Below are 14,126 nucleotides of genomic sequence, written 5' to 3'. Positions count from 1 at the left end.
CAATATTGCCTTTCGAGGACTGCTCTACCTGTTACATGTATTTTTGTTCACCCTGTCACGCCTGTTACTGTAAAGCGCTCTGCTACCTTCGGGTCTTGTTAGCGCTATAGAAAACTTCTAAATAAAAAATAAAATAAATAAATATCTTCATATAGAAGATGTGCTTTTAGAAAAATTCTGGTTATTTTTGTTCTGCATGTACTGTTAGATTATTCAGCAGAATTCAAATGTTCTGGTCTTGAACAGATGTTTTCATTCTAAATCCAACTCTGGAATGCATGCAGGTTCAGAAGTAGACCACACAGCCTCAAAGATTCCTTTTTTATATTACATTTTATTTGGGCATGTACTAGACCGAGAAGGCTTTGCCTCATAATGATTCATATATTAATCTTTTTCCGTAATGTAGACCCCATAGCATTTGCTTGCCTGTCCATCATTGCATTTGATAACCTTCGTGGTAATAGGCTGAATGCTGGTTCTTTTTATTGACTTCCAAAGACATAGTTCATACTTTATTAAGCATGTTAAAATGAAGTTTGGTAATAATCCATAGTAAAAGATTCAGTGATGGTGTTCAAGCTCATAATTCCTCTATTGCTATCGAGTGCATTCCATAAAGGTAAATTGTGATTTACTTCGCTTTTCCTCTTAAATCTGTGAATTAGACTTTCTGATAGAATGAGTTCACTGTACGTGGTAGAGGAAGGCAACCAATATCTTCTGAGAGCTGCTACTACAGTATTAAGTGGCATCCTACCACTTGCACACAAATGTGGTACGGCAGCATGGCATGTGCATCATACTTATGCAACACTATTAATATTTGAACTGTGATGCCTATCTTCATTATTTGATAGAGGCATATAGCCGCAGATTCCTTACCCGTAGAATTTCCCAGGTGTCAGACTGGACCCAGAAATGTTTTCTTCGAGCAATACCCTTGTGTACCGGTAGATGGTGTCTGGCCGCTCCGCGTGACTTCGTCCACGCCAGAAGTGACGTCCGCGTCACCTATATAACGCAAGTAAAGCGCCGATATGTGAAAAGAGACAACTTCTGTCACTTTTTTACATGAGTTTTTCAACTTTGTCAGCTCCCCTCTTTTTCCTCGGTGTGTATGAAGTCATGTCTAGGAAAACTTCAGGTTTCAAGTTGTGCTGCACCTGTCACCGCGACATGTCGCTGATAGATCAGCATCTGGTTAGTTTGTGGTGTCTGTAGTGCGACCACGACTCCTAGTTGTGCTCTGACTGCCAGGCCATGACTCCAAAGGCTTAGATGGAGCAGTCCCCAAGGCTGCTCGTTGTCCAGCAGGCGCTGCTGTGCTCGCCCCCTCAAAGTTCTAGGTCCCAGTTGAGAGGAAGGTCTGTCCCACTCCAGGTGTCCCAAGACCTCTTCTTCATTCCACTCAAGAGGTGTGGCGCCGCGGCCAGGGCGACTGACGCTGGAATCTGGGGACCACGGTTCGATCCCCGGCTCCGGCGGCAGGTTAGCCCAGCACCATGTGACTCTGGGCAATAGCTCGCTTAATCTTCCCGACGGCCCCCAGCGCCTAGAGACCCTTACGGGTGATTGTGCGCTTTACAAATGTGGACTTTACTTTACTCACGGTTATCGGACACTGACAGGCTATGGCCAAGATCTTGGGCCTCTGTTACCTCTCGTCTCCAGTCTGCCGTTCGCGGCTTGGGAAGAGGCTTTCAACCATGCCAGACACACCCCAGCCCCTGAACTGTGCAAGTTGCACAACACCTGCGTGGACTAGGTCTCTATTCTTTCTGACCCCGGTCGGGTAGCCAGAGGTCGGGTCAACAAGCCCCCCCAGTTTCCCCTCCCTCCGATTAACACCCCGCCCCCCCTTCAGCTTCCGCCTCCAGACCAGTCTAGTCTTGGCCTTTCAGACCATGGTCAACCAGTTAGTGGCACATCCCCGTCCAGCCCTCCCACAGGCGTTACCTGCGATTAACGGTGGGCCACAGGCACTTTCAGTTAACGGTACTCCCTTTTGGCCTTACCAGTGCCCTCAGGTGTTTAACAAGGTGATGGTGGTCGCAGCTCCCTCTCAGACGCTCCCTTTCATCAATACAGTGCAGTTTCGGGCCTATCCTCCCGAGTAGCGAGTCCAGGATATTCAGGCAGGGATACTGATGTTTCAGCCTCTACCCTGGATTTTGGTGAGCGTGACTGAGGCTTCTGGGCCTCATGGCTTACTGCATTCTGCTGGTGGCACATGCCAGATGGCATATGCGCTCTGCAGTGGGAACTGAAGTTCCAGTGGGTGCAGCATCGGAAGAATGGTCCAGATCTGAGGTAATTACACGAGACCTGCAGCAGTGGCTAACTAATCGTGATTGGGTCTGAGGCAGACCCCTCACCCTTCCCCAACCTGATCCCACAGTAGTGATAAATGAGTTATATCTGGGATGGAGCGGCCATCTGGGGGAGGTGGGGATCAGAGTACTCTGGTCTCTGGTGGAATCCAGACTCCAAATCAACATACTGGTGCTCTGAGAGATCCGATTGGCATTGAAATCCTCCAAACAAAGGAAGGCTAGTTCAGGTGTTCAGACAACACCACCGTCATGTGGTACTGCTACAAACGGGGCGGAGTGAACTATTTGTCAAGACGCCCTGTGCTCTGGCAAAGAAGTAGCCTCCTTAAGGCTTAAAAGGTCATTCTACCAGCCCTAAGGCTGCTACCACTGCTTTAGCATGTTGAGTCCCGGTCCTTGAAATCTGTCAGGCAGCAACCTGGGCCTCCCTGCGCACGTTTAACAAACATTGCTGTCTGGACAGTCACGGATGTAATGACGGACATTTTGCCTGTTTGATCCTCCAGGACTTTCTTGTCTGAAACATGTCCACAGTCCCTCCTCCGGGGAGGATATTTCTTGGATATCTATTTAAAGGTAAGGAATCTGCGACTAGACGACTCAGAGGGGCATGTTACTTACATTTGGTAACACCTTACCTGATACAGACAGTATCTAGCCGCAAATTCCTTACCAATCTACCCATCCTCTCCGCACTGTGGACTAGTTTCTATGGTCCGCATTGTTCCCTTTCAGGGACCTAGTTATTAAACACAATAAAGTCCGTACTGTTCATGGCTCTGCGTTTCTGGTGTGGAATGTTGTGAAAAGTAACTGACGTCAACGTGCCGAGGTGGCGCCCATATAGGTGTCGCAGACCTCACTTCAAGAGTGGACGACGCCGACAGCGTCAAGCGGAGCAGACAGATGCCACCTACCGGTGTGAAGGGGTATTGCTTGAAGAAAAAACTTCCAGATCCAGCCTTAGATCTGGGAAATTTAAAGGTGAGGAATCTGTGGCTAGATACTGTCTCTACCAGATAAGGCATCACCGAAGGTAAGTAACTTGTCAGTCAAATTAATCCTGTAAAACTCACTTAACCAGTCCTGCCAAGTATCACGCATCATGCGTTAGACTAACGCATTTCAGAGTGGTGGTCCACATCACCGCACTGAAATGCGAAGTCACACATATTAGCGCCTCGTCAGCTGTGCCTATCATGTGCTGTGGTCCGGAGAGTGCTGGCTCCTAACACCATTTGCTGGCTGGAGTCTAGTGCAGAAAGCCAAAGTAAGTGCGCCTTGCCTTGAAGTGAGGGGCATTATAAATCATTTAGTTCAGTTGCTGGCTAGATTACGGAGTAGAGGATTCCAAGTGTGTACCCACAAACGACGCAATACTAACTGGGACTAAGTTGCACAGACTGCTTTCAAATATCAGCTGAGACTGAGCCCAGGCCAGGCAGTGCGGGCGGCATCACGTGACACAGCGTCATGTGACTACAGCAACCGCGAAGTCGGTGTCTAATTTGCCAAGAAGGAAGTCTCCGAGACAGCAAGCAGCAGTTAAGTTTCTCTACTGCAACACTGCCTGTGACGCCAGTTTGGTGCCCATCAACCACCAGCAGAGTTCAGGTTGGCTCGCTGCAGCACTGAGGCCGCAGGATGTTTGCAAAAGATCTGCCTTACCCCGCCTGCCTCTGCAGCCCTTAGGCAATCCTCACCAGCCCCGGGCATTAAGACCCAAGCCAGATAAGAATATCAGTAAATATTATGGAAACTCCCGTAAAACTGTGTTACTGATGTAGTAGCCATATGTTTATGTATTCATCAATGTTCCTCTATTTTACACATTATTCATTTTTTTCTGCCACAATATCGCAGTGATTATTAGACGAAAGGTTCATTTTAACCAAATCTCCGTATGGGTTTTTCTCTTAAGTACAGTTTATTCACATTTATGTTTTTTCACAGCATGAATTGCATGATTGAAGTAGCTTGTTTGTTTCTCTCGGAGTCAGCCTCATATCATGTCATACAGTTTAATCAATCTGCGCCAGTTAAAAAGCAGTCGAAACACACTTATGTTTACTTGGTCTATTCACTAATGGACAGACCAGACTGCTTCACCCACTGGTGCAGGTAAATTTAGTTAGCAAGTAATGGCGCTTGTATTTATTGCAGTTTAATTGTTTTTAGTTTCGTTCAGTACCCTGTGTTTTCAGAACAGGCACGTCTCGCACATGATTCTGATTTGGGTCTTACACAGAGCATATTTTTAGGATATGGATACACACAAGGGCATTCCCTTGTTTTTGATAAATTGGTCTTTTGTCACAATAGGGTATTTGCCGCACACACGTAGTTGGTTCATTAGTCATGATGTCATCCACTGGATGTGCATGGTAGATTGTTCTTTTTACAACATTTAACAGTTATGTGTCACGCAAGTGGAAATTATAATTTGTACAATATGTGTTATTAATTGCTGGTTACTCTTGGTTCTGATGTGTTTTTTCTTGCATCACTGTTACCCCTGATGAGTTTGCCCAAAATACATTACCATCTAGTTGACTCGTGAGTCCAGGGCTCAGTGAGCGGCTGCTCCAGGCTGAGCCGTGCCATACTGAGCTAAACATTATTGGCTGGAGTGGGATTCCTGGTCGCCTAGAGGGATATTGGTTGTCACTGGAGAATTGGTTCATCTCCGCCGATGGCGGAATGGTAACGGGGCATGAACTACTGTGCAACAGCCAAGAAGATGCTGTACATGTGGGGAGGCTTACCATCAAAATACGTTAAACTTTGGGGCAATAGTTAAAAAACTAACTTGGCTGATCAGAGTTGATGCTATTGATATGCATCATTGCTATGGTCCTACTTACATAAATTACAGAGTTTTACCTTGGTTGCCTGCTGTCTGTACCTTCGCCAACTCCCTAGGTTTCATCATACACCATTGAGTGTTTGTATTGTTTTGTGTTCTGTCTTACAAAATTAATACAAATAATTATTAAAAAAATAGCTCCTTGAGGCATAGCAACCTAAGCCATTTGAACACTAGCAACAAGGCTGTTTTTAAAGCAGTTGATGGTTTTCTGGGACCCAATTTTAGTATTTGTGTTAAATCAGCAAGGCACCGGCCCTCTGCACATTGTTTGAACAGCATATTGTTACTTGATGTATGAGTATGATTTCATGCAGGACTTAGAGTGGGTGCTACTATTCACAATACTAATAAGTGTGTGGAAAAGAAAAATGACACAAATGTGAGATGTGTTGCAAGGTTGTTATGCACACTCCTCCATCCTGCAGTGTCCTTAATTCCCTGGTGCTTTGCTGAAGTTTTAAGAACTCCGCCCTATTTCCCTTCTCCCTGTTTGTGCGAAGGTTGTGGAAAAAGTGGTCAACAGGCAGCTGATGAGATATTTGGAGGAGCACTCATTCCTTCACCCCACTCATCGGGCTTTAGAGCAGGCTACTCCACGGAGTCAGCCGTACTCTATTCCACTGAATGTCTGAGACAAATAGTGGATGAAGGAGAGACAGCAGCGTTGGTGTTATTAGATCTCAGTGCAGCTTTTGACACCGTGCTGCACACAACGCTGCTGTCCAGGCTCTCTGATATGGAAGTGGTGGGACAGGCCCTGGCATGGATAGTCTTTTTTGGCTGATAGGAGCTTTCAGTTGCACTGTCCACCCTTCAAGTCTTCCCTTAGAAAGGCAAGCCATGGGGTTCCCCAGGGCTCGAGTCTGAGCCCTACTTTGTTTAATATCTATATGGAACCCCTGGCTCGCCTAGTTGAGAGATTTGGGGTGGGCATTGTAAGCTATGCTGACGATACCCAACTGATGTTCAAGCTTACGCCCGACCACAGAGAAGATGCCACCAATTTTTCCAACTGCTTGCTATCAGTGGCATCTTGGATGAACAGCAACTGTCTGCGCCTTAATGGCGCTAAAACAGAATTGCTGGTGGTAGGGAAATCAGTCTCTGCTTGGTCTCACATGTGGTGGCCTGCGGAACTGGGTAGCCTACCTCGTCCGGTGGACTCGGTACGCAATCTGGGTATAATGCTGGACTCAGATCTTTCTTACAAATCTCATGTCAGTAAAGTGACAGGTGTTTCAGCATTCTGAAAGTCTTCCGTAAGGTTCTAGATCTCCTTCCTATTCAGGCCAGAAAGACTATTGTCCATGCTTTGGTGACCCCCCACCTCGATTATGGGAATGCTCTGCTTTTAGGCTTGAGCAAAAAAGGCCTTCATCAACTGCAGTGCGTGCAGAACGCAGCCGCTCGCCTTGTGCTCAGACTCCCTCGCAGAGCATCTGGGAAGAACGCTCTAGCCAACCTTCACTGGCTCCCTGTCAAGGAGCGAATCAAATTTAAAGCCCTCTGCTTTGCGCATCGTATTGCTCAGGGCAAAGGCCCGGACTACTTAAAAAATCTTCTCACCATGCATCGTCCCATCAGAAACTTGAGATCGTCTGGTGCAATGTTGTTTAAACTCCCCAGAATCACCAGAGCCAGGATGGGAGGTTGTTCATATAGATATCTGGCCTCCAGGTGTTGGAATGAACTTCCGCTCTACGTCCGATTGGAGCCTTCTGAGATCAGGTTCCGTGCTAGACTCAAGACGCTCCTTTTCCCTTCTGTGTAACCTTTTGATGGTTTCCCCTCTTGGACCTATCCCTCCTCTGCCTCTGGCAACCTAGCAGTATTCTAGCGCGGGGACACACTGTCTTCTGTGTAGCCAGGCGCTTTAAAAATGGTTTTATTATAATTTTATTATTGTTAGTTTCTCGTTGCTCATATGAGGGAAATTTCTAATATTTGTACGTTTACCTCGTCTTCATTGCTTGATTTTGCTCACGAGAAAGTGTCACTCATAGTCTTCGAATGTCACTCATAATTGCACTGAAATGATGGAAATTTCACACAAAAGCAATCTCAAACCTTGGCAGCTATGCTTAACTTCTAGATGTTGTTCACTGAGATGTACTGCTTGCTCAGTAGGCCAAGCATGAGACCTTAACAAGAAATGAAGAATGTAAGACTCATTTTGTAATTTATTGGATTTTCTTTGTTTACTTTCACGTGACAACCTACACAACTTATGTGGAAATGGGGTTTTGACCCAAGATAATTTTATCTAGAAAATAATCTTTGAATCGTTTTGAAACACACAGGCCTTCTGAGTTGTTTATTTGGGGGGGGGGGGCAGGGCAAGTAGGTTCAGATTATGCTCTCCTTTGGTCAGTGACCCGAAAACTTTTCATGAAATCTAATCATAAGTACACAAAGCACATGTATCGATAATGAACATCCAACTGTGAAACTAATTTTACATGTAAATGCCTTCTCCCAGCCCGTAGGGTCGGCAGCACAAGGTTGTATCATAGTGTGGCAGGCCATTCTGCCCAATTATTTATTTTTCCTTTTACTACTTCTATTTACAGGGACTGCTGAAAAGGGAGTAAATTGTTAGATATAGGGATTGCAGAAACAATAAAATGTTAGGTAAGGACTCAGTAGTCTTTACAGCAAACACCTCTATGAATTTCCCAGTTTTTGATTTTGTATCTAGGAATTTTGTTTACAGGCTGAGAATTTCTACGTCTTTGAATAACTTTATTTGACATGCACATTCTGAACAGATGTAATTTTCTCTTTCAGCTTTAACCGAATCGACATCCCGCCTTATGAGTCGTATGAAAAGCTTTATGAGAAGCTCTTGACAGCTGTCGAAGAAACGTGTGGTTTTGCTGTAGAGTGAAGAGGCAACCAAAGGACACAAGCATTAGCTCATCAATTACAGATAAAAACTGCAAGAAACGTCTTCTGAGGTTTCTGCTAAGCGGTTTGGGTGCATCTGAACTCTAAGGATATTGTGGTATTCCTTTGAGGCCTCCCTTTTTGTAGGGCGTGTCATTCACTTGATTTTCACCCATTGTCACCTTTGTTACAATTTGTACCACACATCTCCTTCCAGTGGAACATGCAGTTCAGCTTTAGTTAAAGTGATGAGCCATACTGTGGATGGACTGTTGACCTATGGTCCTACAATATAATTTTAAAACCACAGTTTGTCAAAGACTTGCAACTACAAGAGACACCTGCGGCTTTTCTGTCAAAGTTATTTCACATTTGAAGGAAGTACAACAGTCTAAGTGAGTCGCTGGAAATCGGAGCATTTCAGGACTCATCATTGGGATTTTTACTTGTGCTGAGTAGCCTGCAGAAAATAAACTCGTGTGTAAGAGAAGCCACACCTTAAACACTCTGCCTTAGTAGGATAGTCCAGCTAAAAGAAAATTGGATGAAAAATGAATAACTCCGGACATTTTATAACGAGGGGTTGTGCTACGGCAATTTGTTTTTCCTGTTCCTGGTTGAAATAGATGTTTTGCACATTGAAAGTTTTTATTTCGCATGGAAGTCCACTTTCCCTGCAGAATATGCAGCTCTATGTTAAAGAGCTCACAAGAGAAAACACTTTTTTGTGTATGAACCCATGACTGAGTGTGGGGAAAAGGGGGCGGGCATGTTTCTGAAACCTTAAATGAACGCATTAGAAAAAATCAAGGAAAAAGTAATACATTGCAAAGCTGTGATTTCTGTGATAATTGACTTCGTAAGGTTTTACTAGGAAATTACTGAAAGCTAAGCTAATAAGTAAGTTCTGTTCCTATTTAATCTGGTTATCATAGTTCTCAGATTTATTTCTGGTGGTGTAGTAGGATTGATTCAAAGGGAGCCTCTACAGTAAGCAAACTATATAGTGCCATGTTTGGCATCTGTTTTCAAATGTAGTCCGCTTTTATTAAGGCTTGACATTCGAAATGAAAACCAACTAAAAAGTGTACATCTGTCCTTAACCATGCCGGCTGTTTTAATTTGCACAAAATTGGGTTTATATCAAAATAACATGACTATAAAGGACCCAGCGATAGTTTTATTGTTTGCATTTCAGAGTTTTGACTTGCTTTGTGTTGTCCATGAATAATTTTAGCTTTTTGAAAGTCTGATATAATGCTCGTGAATTGTGCCATATCTAAGCACAAGGCTGTGTTCATAGGGCAGTTCTGTCTACTTGAAAATTTTATTTTATAGCATAGAAATAAGATTCCACATGCATCACCTGTTGTGATATGAACATTGTACTTGTGAGGACCAGTTTATCCCATGTTTCTTCCTATGGAAGTATTTCTTGTTTGAAAGTGTTTTTTTTTTTTCTTCAGTAGCACACTTCTCGGTCAATGGTGGGATATGATTTCAAAACTCCTTTTCATGGACCTTCAGTTTGGGTTAAAGCAAAAACAGTAACTGGTAGACTTTTCATTCTTAGAATGGTTGCCCATTAATGTCCAAGATTCCTGTATGTTAGTCAAATTGCCTCAAGCTTGGCGGGGCGTTTGGGGACTTGATGACATTTCTGATGTGGAACTTAAACATGAAGAAAAGGATGCTTTTCATTTTGAAAGAGCCCAGATTTGCAGAGAAAAGCAAAAATAGCTTTGATCACTACCTCCCATACGGATCAAGTGGTACATGCAAACATGATTAATCATAGCCTGCAACACTGCACATACAATGTTGTGTTGACCAAACAATCCGTTTTGGTTAGTAATACTCCAATATATTGCCATTGAGTCCCGAATTATTTCTTAGTTAGTTCTTACCACGGCAAAAGAGTAAGTAAAAAAACTAGCAACTATGTGTATTAGACCGATCCACAGCTTTCTAGTTCAACTGACCAGCCCATGCAATATAATTATGTTGCAAAGATCTACGTAAAATAGTTGTTGCATGATATAAAGGGGTTTGATTCAACCTCTGTGACCTTTTGGGTTTTTGGCATATTGGTCTGTCAAACATTCTGGTGTTAAACTGACCTACAAAGGTAGACCTCTTGAGTTGTAATTGATACCAAAGGATGAAAAAAAGGCTGAAATGAGATCGTAAGAGGCTCACATAGTTTTTCACCATCCCGTCCTAGTCGGTGAGATGTGACTATGCCTTTCCTTGGTCCAAGCAAGCTCTGCTTCCCAAATCATAAACCTATGGAGTAAACTTGGAGCCTTAAAAAATATCCAGTATGTGCATTGTATAGGTTCTTACTCCATTTTGATACTTAACTGCAACCACTGTAATTGTAACTAATCACTGCTCTCCAAATTGATTTCCCCCTCTTCTCCTTTTCTCTACTGTATGGTAATCATTTGTTTTGTTGGGGAAAGGTTTGTTCCGCATTTAGTGTCATTCAATGTTTGCCTAGTAAAATCAAGTTTTTGTTTGAGCTGAGAGTCAAAGACTGAAGATATGAGATGGTCCAGTATAAAGAGTGGAGAGGAAGCAAGTGTCGATGCAAAATTCTCCCATTAGCTATTGGAGAAATACAATACTGTTTGCAGTCACTTTACTCCAGTAAATCATTAGCTCTACCTGAGCATTTAAAAGTTGGCTAAAACTTGTGAACTGCGTTCTGACATTTTTAACCTGTCATACATGAGAAGGTTTGTGCTAATAAGTGATTATATGCTCTTTGCTGAATCCGATCTGTGAAAGGGATGACATACTAAACACTACTGGCATGTTTTTGGAGAAATGATTTTAGATAGTTTGATAGCCTAGCAGAAAACCACATTTTTGCTTTTCTGCTGCAGTTTTAATATTTTAAGCTGTAATATTCCTTGTGAGATTTAGTGTTCTGGTCCATGCTTTCAAACATCGATAGCATTTCTTTCGAGGGTCATTGCAATTGTTTCGTCTTTTTGAAAAGATGTGTGCTGAGATGAGCCAGATGAGACGTGAATTTGCTTTTTAGAGGATGATCAGTATTGTAGGTGAATCTGCTACTAAAGGAGTCACCAATCAAATGGTATTTCACAGGTTTATGATACGTTAACTGAATCTAATATTTTAAAATATCTTGAATTTTTCCACAGTTAGCATAGTTTGCTTTTGAAACAAACCTATTCATGCTTTTTCCCTTAAATGTAATCTTGACACGATGCAAACCAGTGTCTTCACAAGTCGTTGTGATGACGAGGCTAAGTTAAGACAGACTATCCCATAAATTTTTCTTCCCCCTATATGGCTGTTGCATCACTTGTAGAGATGCCAGTTGTGTTTTGTTATAAACACAACTGAGTAACCAGTACACAAGCTTCAAGAATGGTCCGTCATTAGTTACTTAGTTCTGAAACATTTTGCCTTCAACCTCATGAAATATGAGGTTCCACTACCTCACTCCCCTCAAACAACCGTTTCCAGGGTCTATACAGTTGTCATATAGGAGAAATTCTTTATAAATTTAACAGTAAACCATTGTTTTCTGTCACACAATTGTATCTTAAGCCTGGTATGAAACTACTTCGAGCAACGTCATCATTTCTAAGCAGGTAAAAAGGGGCTTTTATGTCAGCAGATGACAGCAGTTCGCGGTATTTTTTAAAAGTTAAATTTAAAGAGCGTTGATGTGGTGTGTATGCATCTCTTTTGTGGGAGGCCTTTTAATACCTTTCTCATTTTAGAAGTAATTCTTAACTTGTTAAATTAAGCTCACCAGCCTTTTAGCTCCAGCAGCTCGGTCTTTGGCTTGAATTGCTTTGTGTGGTCTTTGTCTGCTTCGTATGTCAAAAATGTCTGTCCCATTCCTATCTTGTTATCTGCATGCACATTTGGAAAACACTTGAGATAAGATATGTTGGTTTTGCATGGAGGGTTGTCTTGTATTCCTATCAGCCACCTTCTTCCAGTATGCGAGTTCCTCTTCATGCTTTTGTGGCACTTAGGTGTTATTTTCCCAGTGTTTTATCTGATGATATGAGCTTTGGTCAAAGTTTGGACCTTCTGCATCAATATATGAAAGACTTGATGTTATATAAGTGCGTTCTTGTGCAGTCAGTTTGTCTCGGGACGAAAAATGTAGTCGTCCTCTGGATTATTGAACAAAGAATTTTTGGTAATTATGGTGACATTCTAGACACTTCAGGGACAGTAAGAAAAACAATTAATTCCAATAGGGCTTCATTACAACCTTGTTTTTATATTCTGGGTTCTTCCAGAAGTCTAGCTGCTGCTGATTGCCCTACCCAAGAGTTATCCTATGGATCGCTTATCTCTTGCAAATTTAATTCCTAACCTTTAGTCTAGACCTTACTTGCTGCGTCCTTCACAATATTGTCATCTTTTAGCAGTTCTTCGACTTCTAAACAGAATAAAGACTTTTTTTCTAATTACTCATCTATCATCCCTACGCACAATTCATCCTATTGAAATGTGTGCCTCGATCAGCTAATGCGAACAACTAGGTTCTCATGTTCTTATTGAAAACGGTGTTTTACTTCATGCATTTGATCATAGACTGGTACTAGGAGAAAACGTCCGATTGTTGTATCGGTCAAGTGAACTGCTGTTGAATTAAATATATGTGGAGCTAGTTGATAAATTCATCCATAAAACAATTTATTTTTCATTGTCCTCACCAGGATCTAGCTTTTTGTCCATGCATTGTGCCTTTGCCTAAAGCATCTACCCAGCATAATAAAGGTACAGAACCTAGCTTCAAGTTGCTAGATGTGTGTAAATGGAATATCATGAATGACTTGCATATTTGTTCAGTTATAAGACAACAGCAACAGTTTTTTGTTTCAATTCTAGATTTATTACACACCGTTTTATAAAACAGTCTAATGCTTTGTGACTTCATTTTCAGTTTCCGTTGCAGATTATTTTACACAGGTTAGCCCCACCCACTGCATACATTTGCACCTATCTTCAGACTACTTTCATCTCTTTCGGTGGTTTGCTTAGTGCCTCCTTGGTCTTATCATCCCATATGTGTTTCAGACTTCACCACAGACTTTCTTTTAATAGGCTTAGTAAGCAGTCTTGGCTTTTAGTGGGATCCAGTACCATTGACCACTTTCTGCTGTTGCAGATGCTTGTAGGTTTTCTTACCTAGTTGATAAATGGGAACACATGCCTAATCTATGCTGCATTTTTTATTTCTCCTCACTAGCAGATTCTTTGCAAACTCAGGACTATTCATTTAAGGTTCAATCTAGTCGAGTTGAGGGATATTGACTTGAACAGATTTTTGTGTGTATTTTACCCAGTTTCCACATTTAAATTGCTTGTATTATCTGTGCTGCAAACTTTAAATCTTTTCACAGTTTGTGATTAAGACCTATAATGTTTCAATGGTATCAGCGATTTAGAAAACATGGATATAACTGGCATTCACATCTGCTCAGCCGCATGCTAATCTTACACATTACTGGTCTTAGTGAATAAGAAATACCAATCTTTTCTTCTACGATATCTGAGCCTTTGATTAAAGTTGTGAACTCAGTGTAGGCCATGTGTAATAGAAATTACTGTATAAAATGAGGTGTGTGTACCGCTCCTTGAGTGGAGTCTTCATTAATCTAGGTAGTTGCTACCTAAGGTTACAGCTGGGCTCATTTTCTTATGGGCTTGGTTTTACCATAGGATGCATCTTCTTCCTCTATTATACCTGGCCTTTTTTCTTTAAAGGTGTTTGTAGGCACAGATCGAGGACACAGCAAATCCTTTAAGTATAGTTTGGTTTTGCATCCTGCTTAGTGACTCAGTTCTGGAATGTATATCAAAGATTGTTCAAAGTTAATGACTAACAGTCATTTGAAAAGGCTAATAACAAGGTGAAGAATACACTGATTAATTATGTGCCCTAATGAGCCTTTGGAAGTCATTTGTGCTTGTGCCCATTCCTTCGTCACCACCTGCAACTGCTTCATGGGTTCTGGGTTGGAGGGTGTCTT

The 14,126-nt window shown here is 42.2% G+C and overlaps 1 protein-coding gene across 2 annotated transcripts in view; it reads left to right on the top strand.

The window, feature by feature from the left end:
- The window catches only part of SMURF1 (SMAD specific E3 ubiquitin protein ligase 1), a 300,045-nt gene extending 287,846 nt beyond the window's left edge, over positions 1-12,199 (top strand). For both annotated transcript variants that reach the window (XM_078665048.1, XM_078665047.1), the window contains one exon: positions 7,993-12,199. In XM_078665048.1, coding sequence (XP_078521174.1) covers positions 7,993-8,092 — 100 coding nt within the window. In that variant the 3' untranslated portion in view covers positions 8,093-12,199. The remainder of the gene's footprint in view (positions 1-7,992) is intronic.
- The last annotated feature ends 1,927 nt before the right edge of the window (positions 12,200-14,126 follow it).

The sequence above is a fragment of the Lissotriton helveticus genome, chromosome 10 (assembly GCF_964261635.1).
Source record: "Lissotriton helveticus chromosome 10, aLisHel1.1, whole genome shotgun sequence".
NCBI lineage: Eukaryota > Metazoa > Chordata > Amphibia > Caudata > Salamandridae > Lissotriton > Lissotriton helveticus.
The sequence above is the reverse complement of the archived record's forward strand: the minus strand, read 5'-3'. Positions and strand labels throughout refer to the sequence as shown.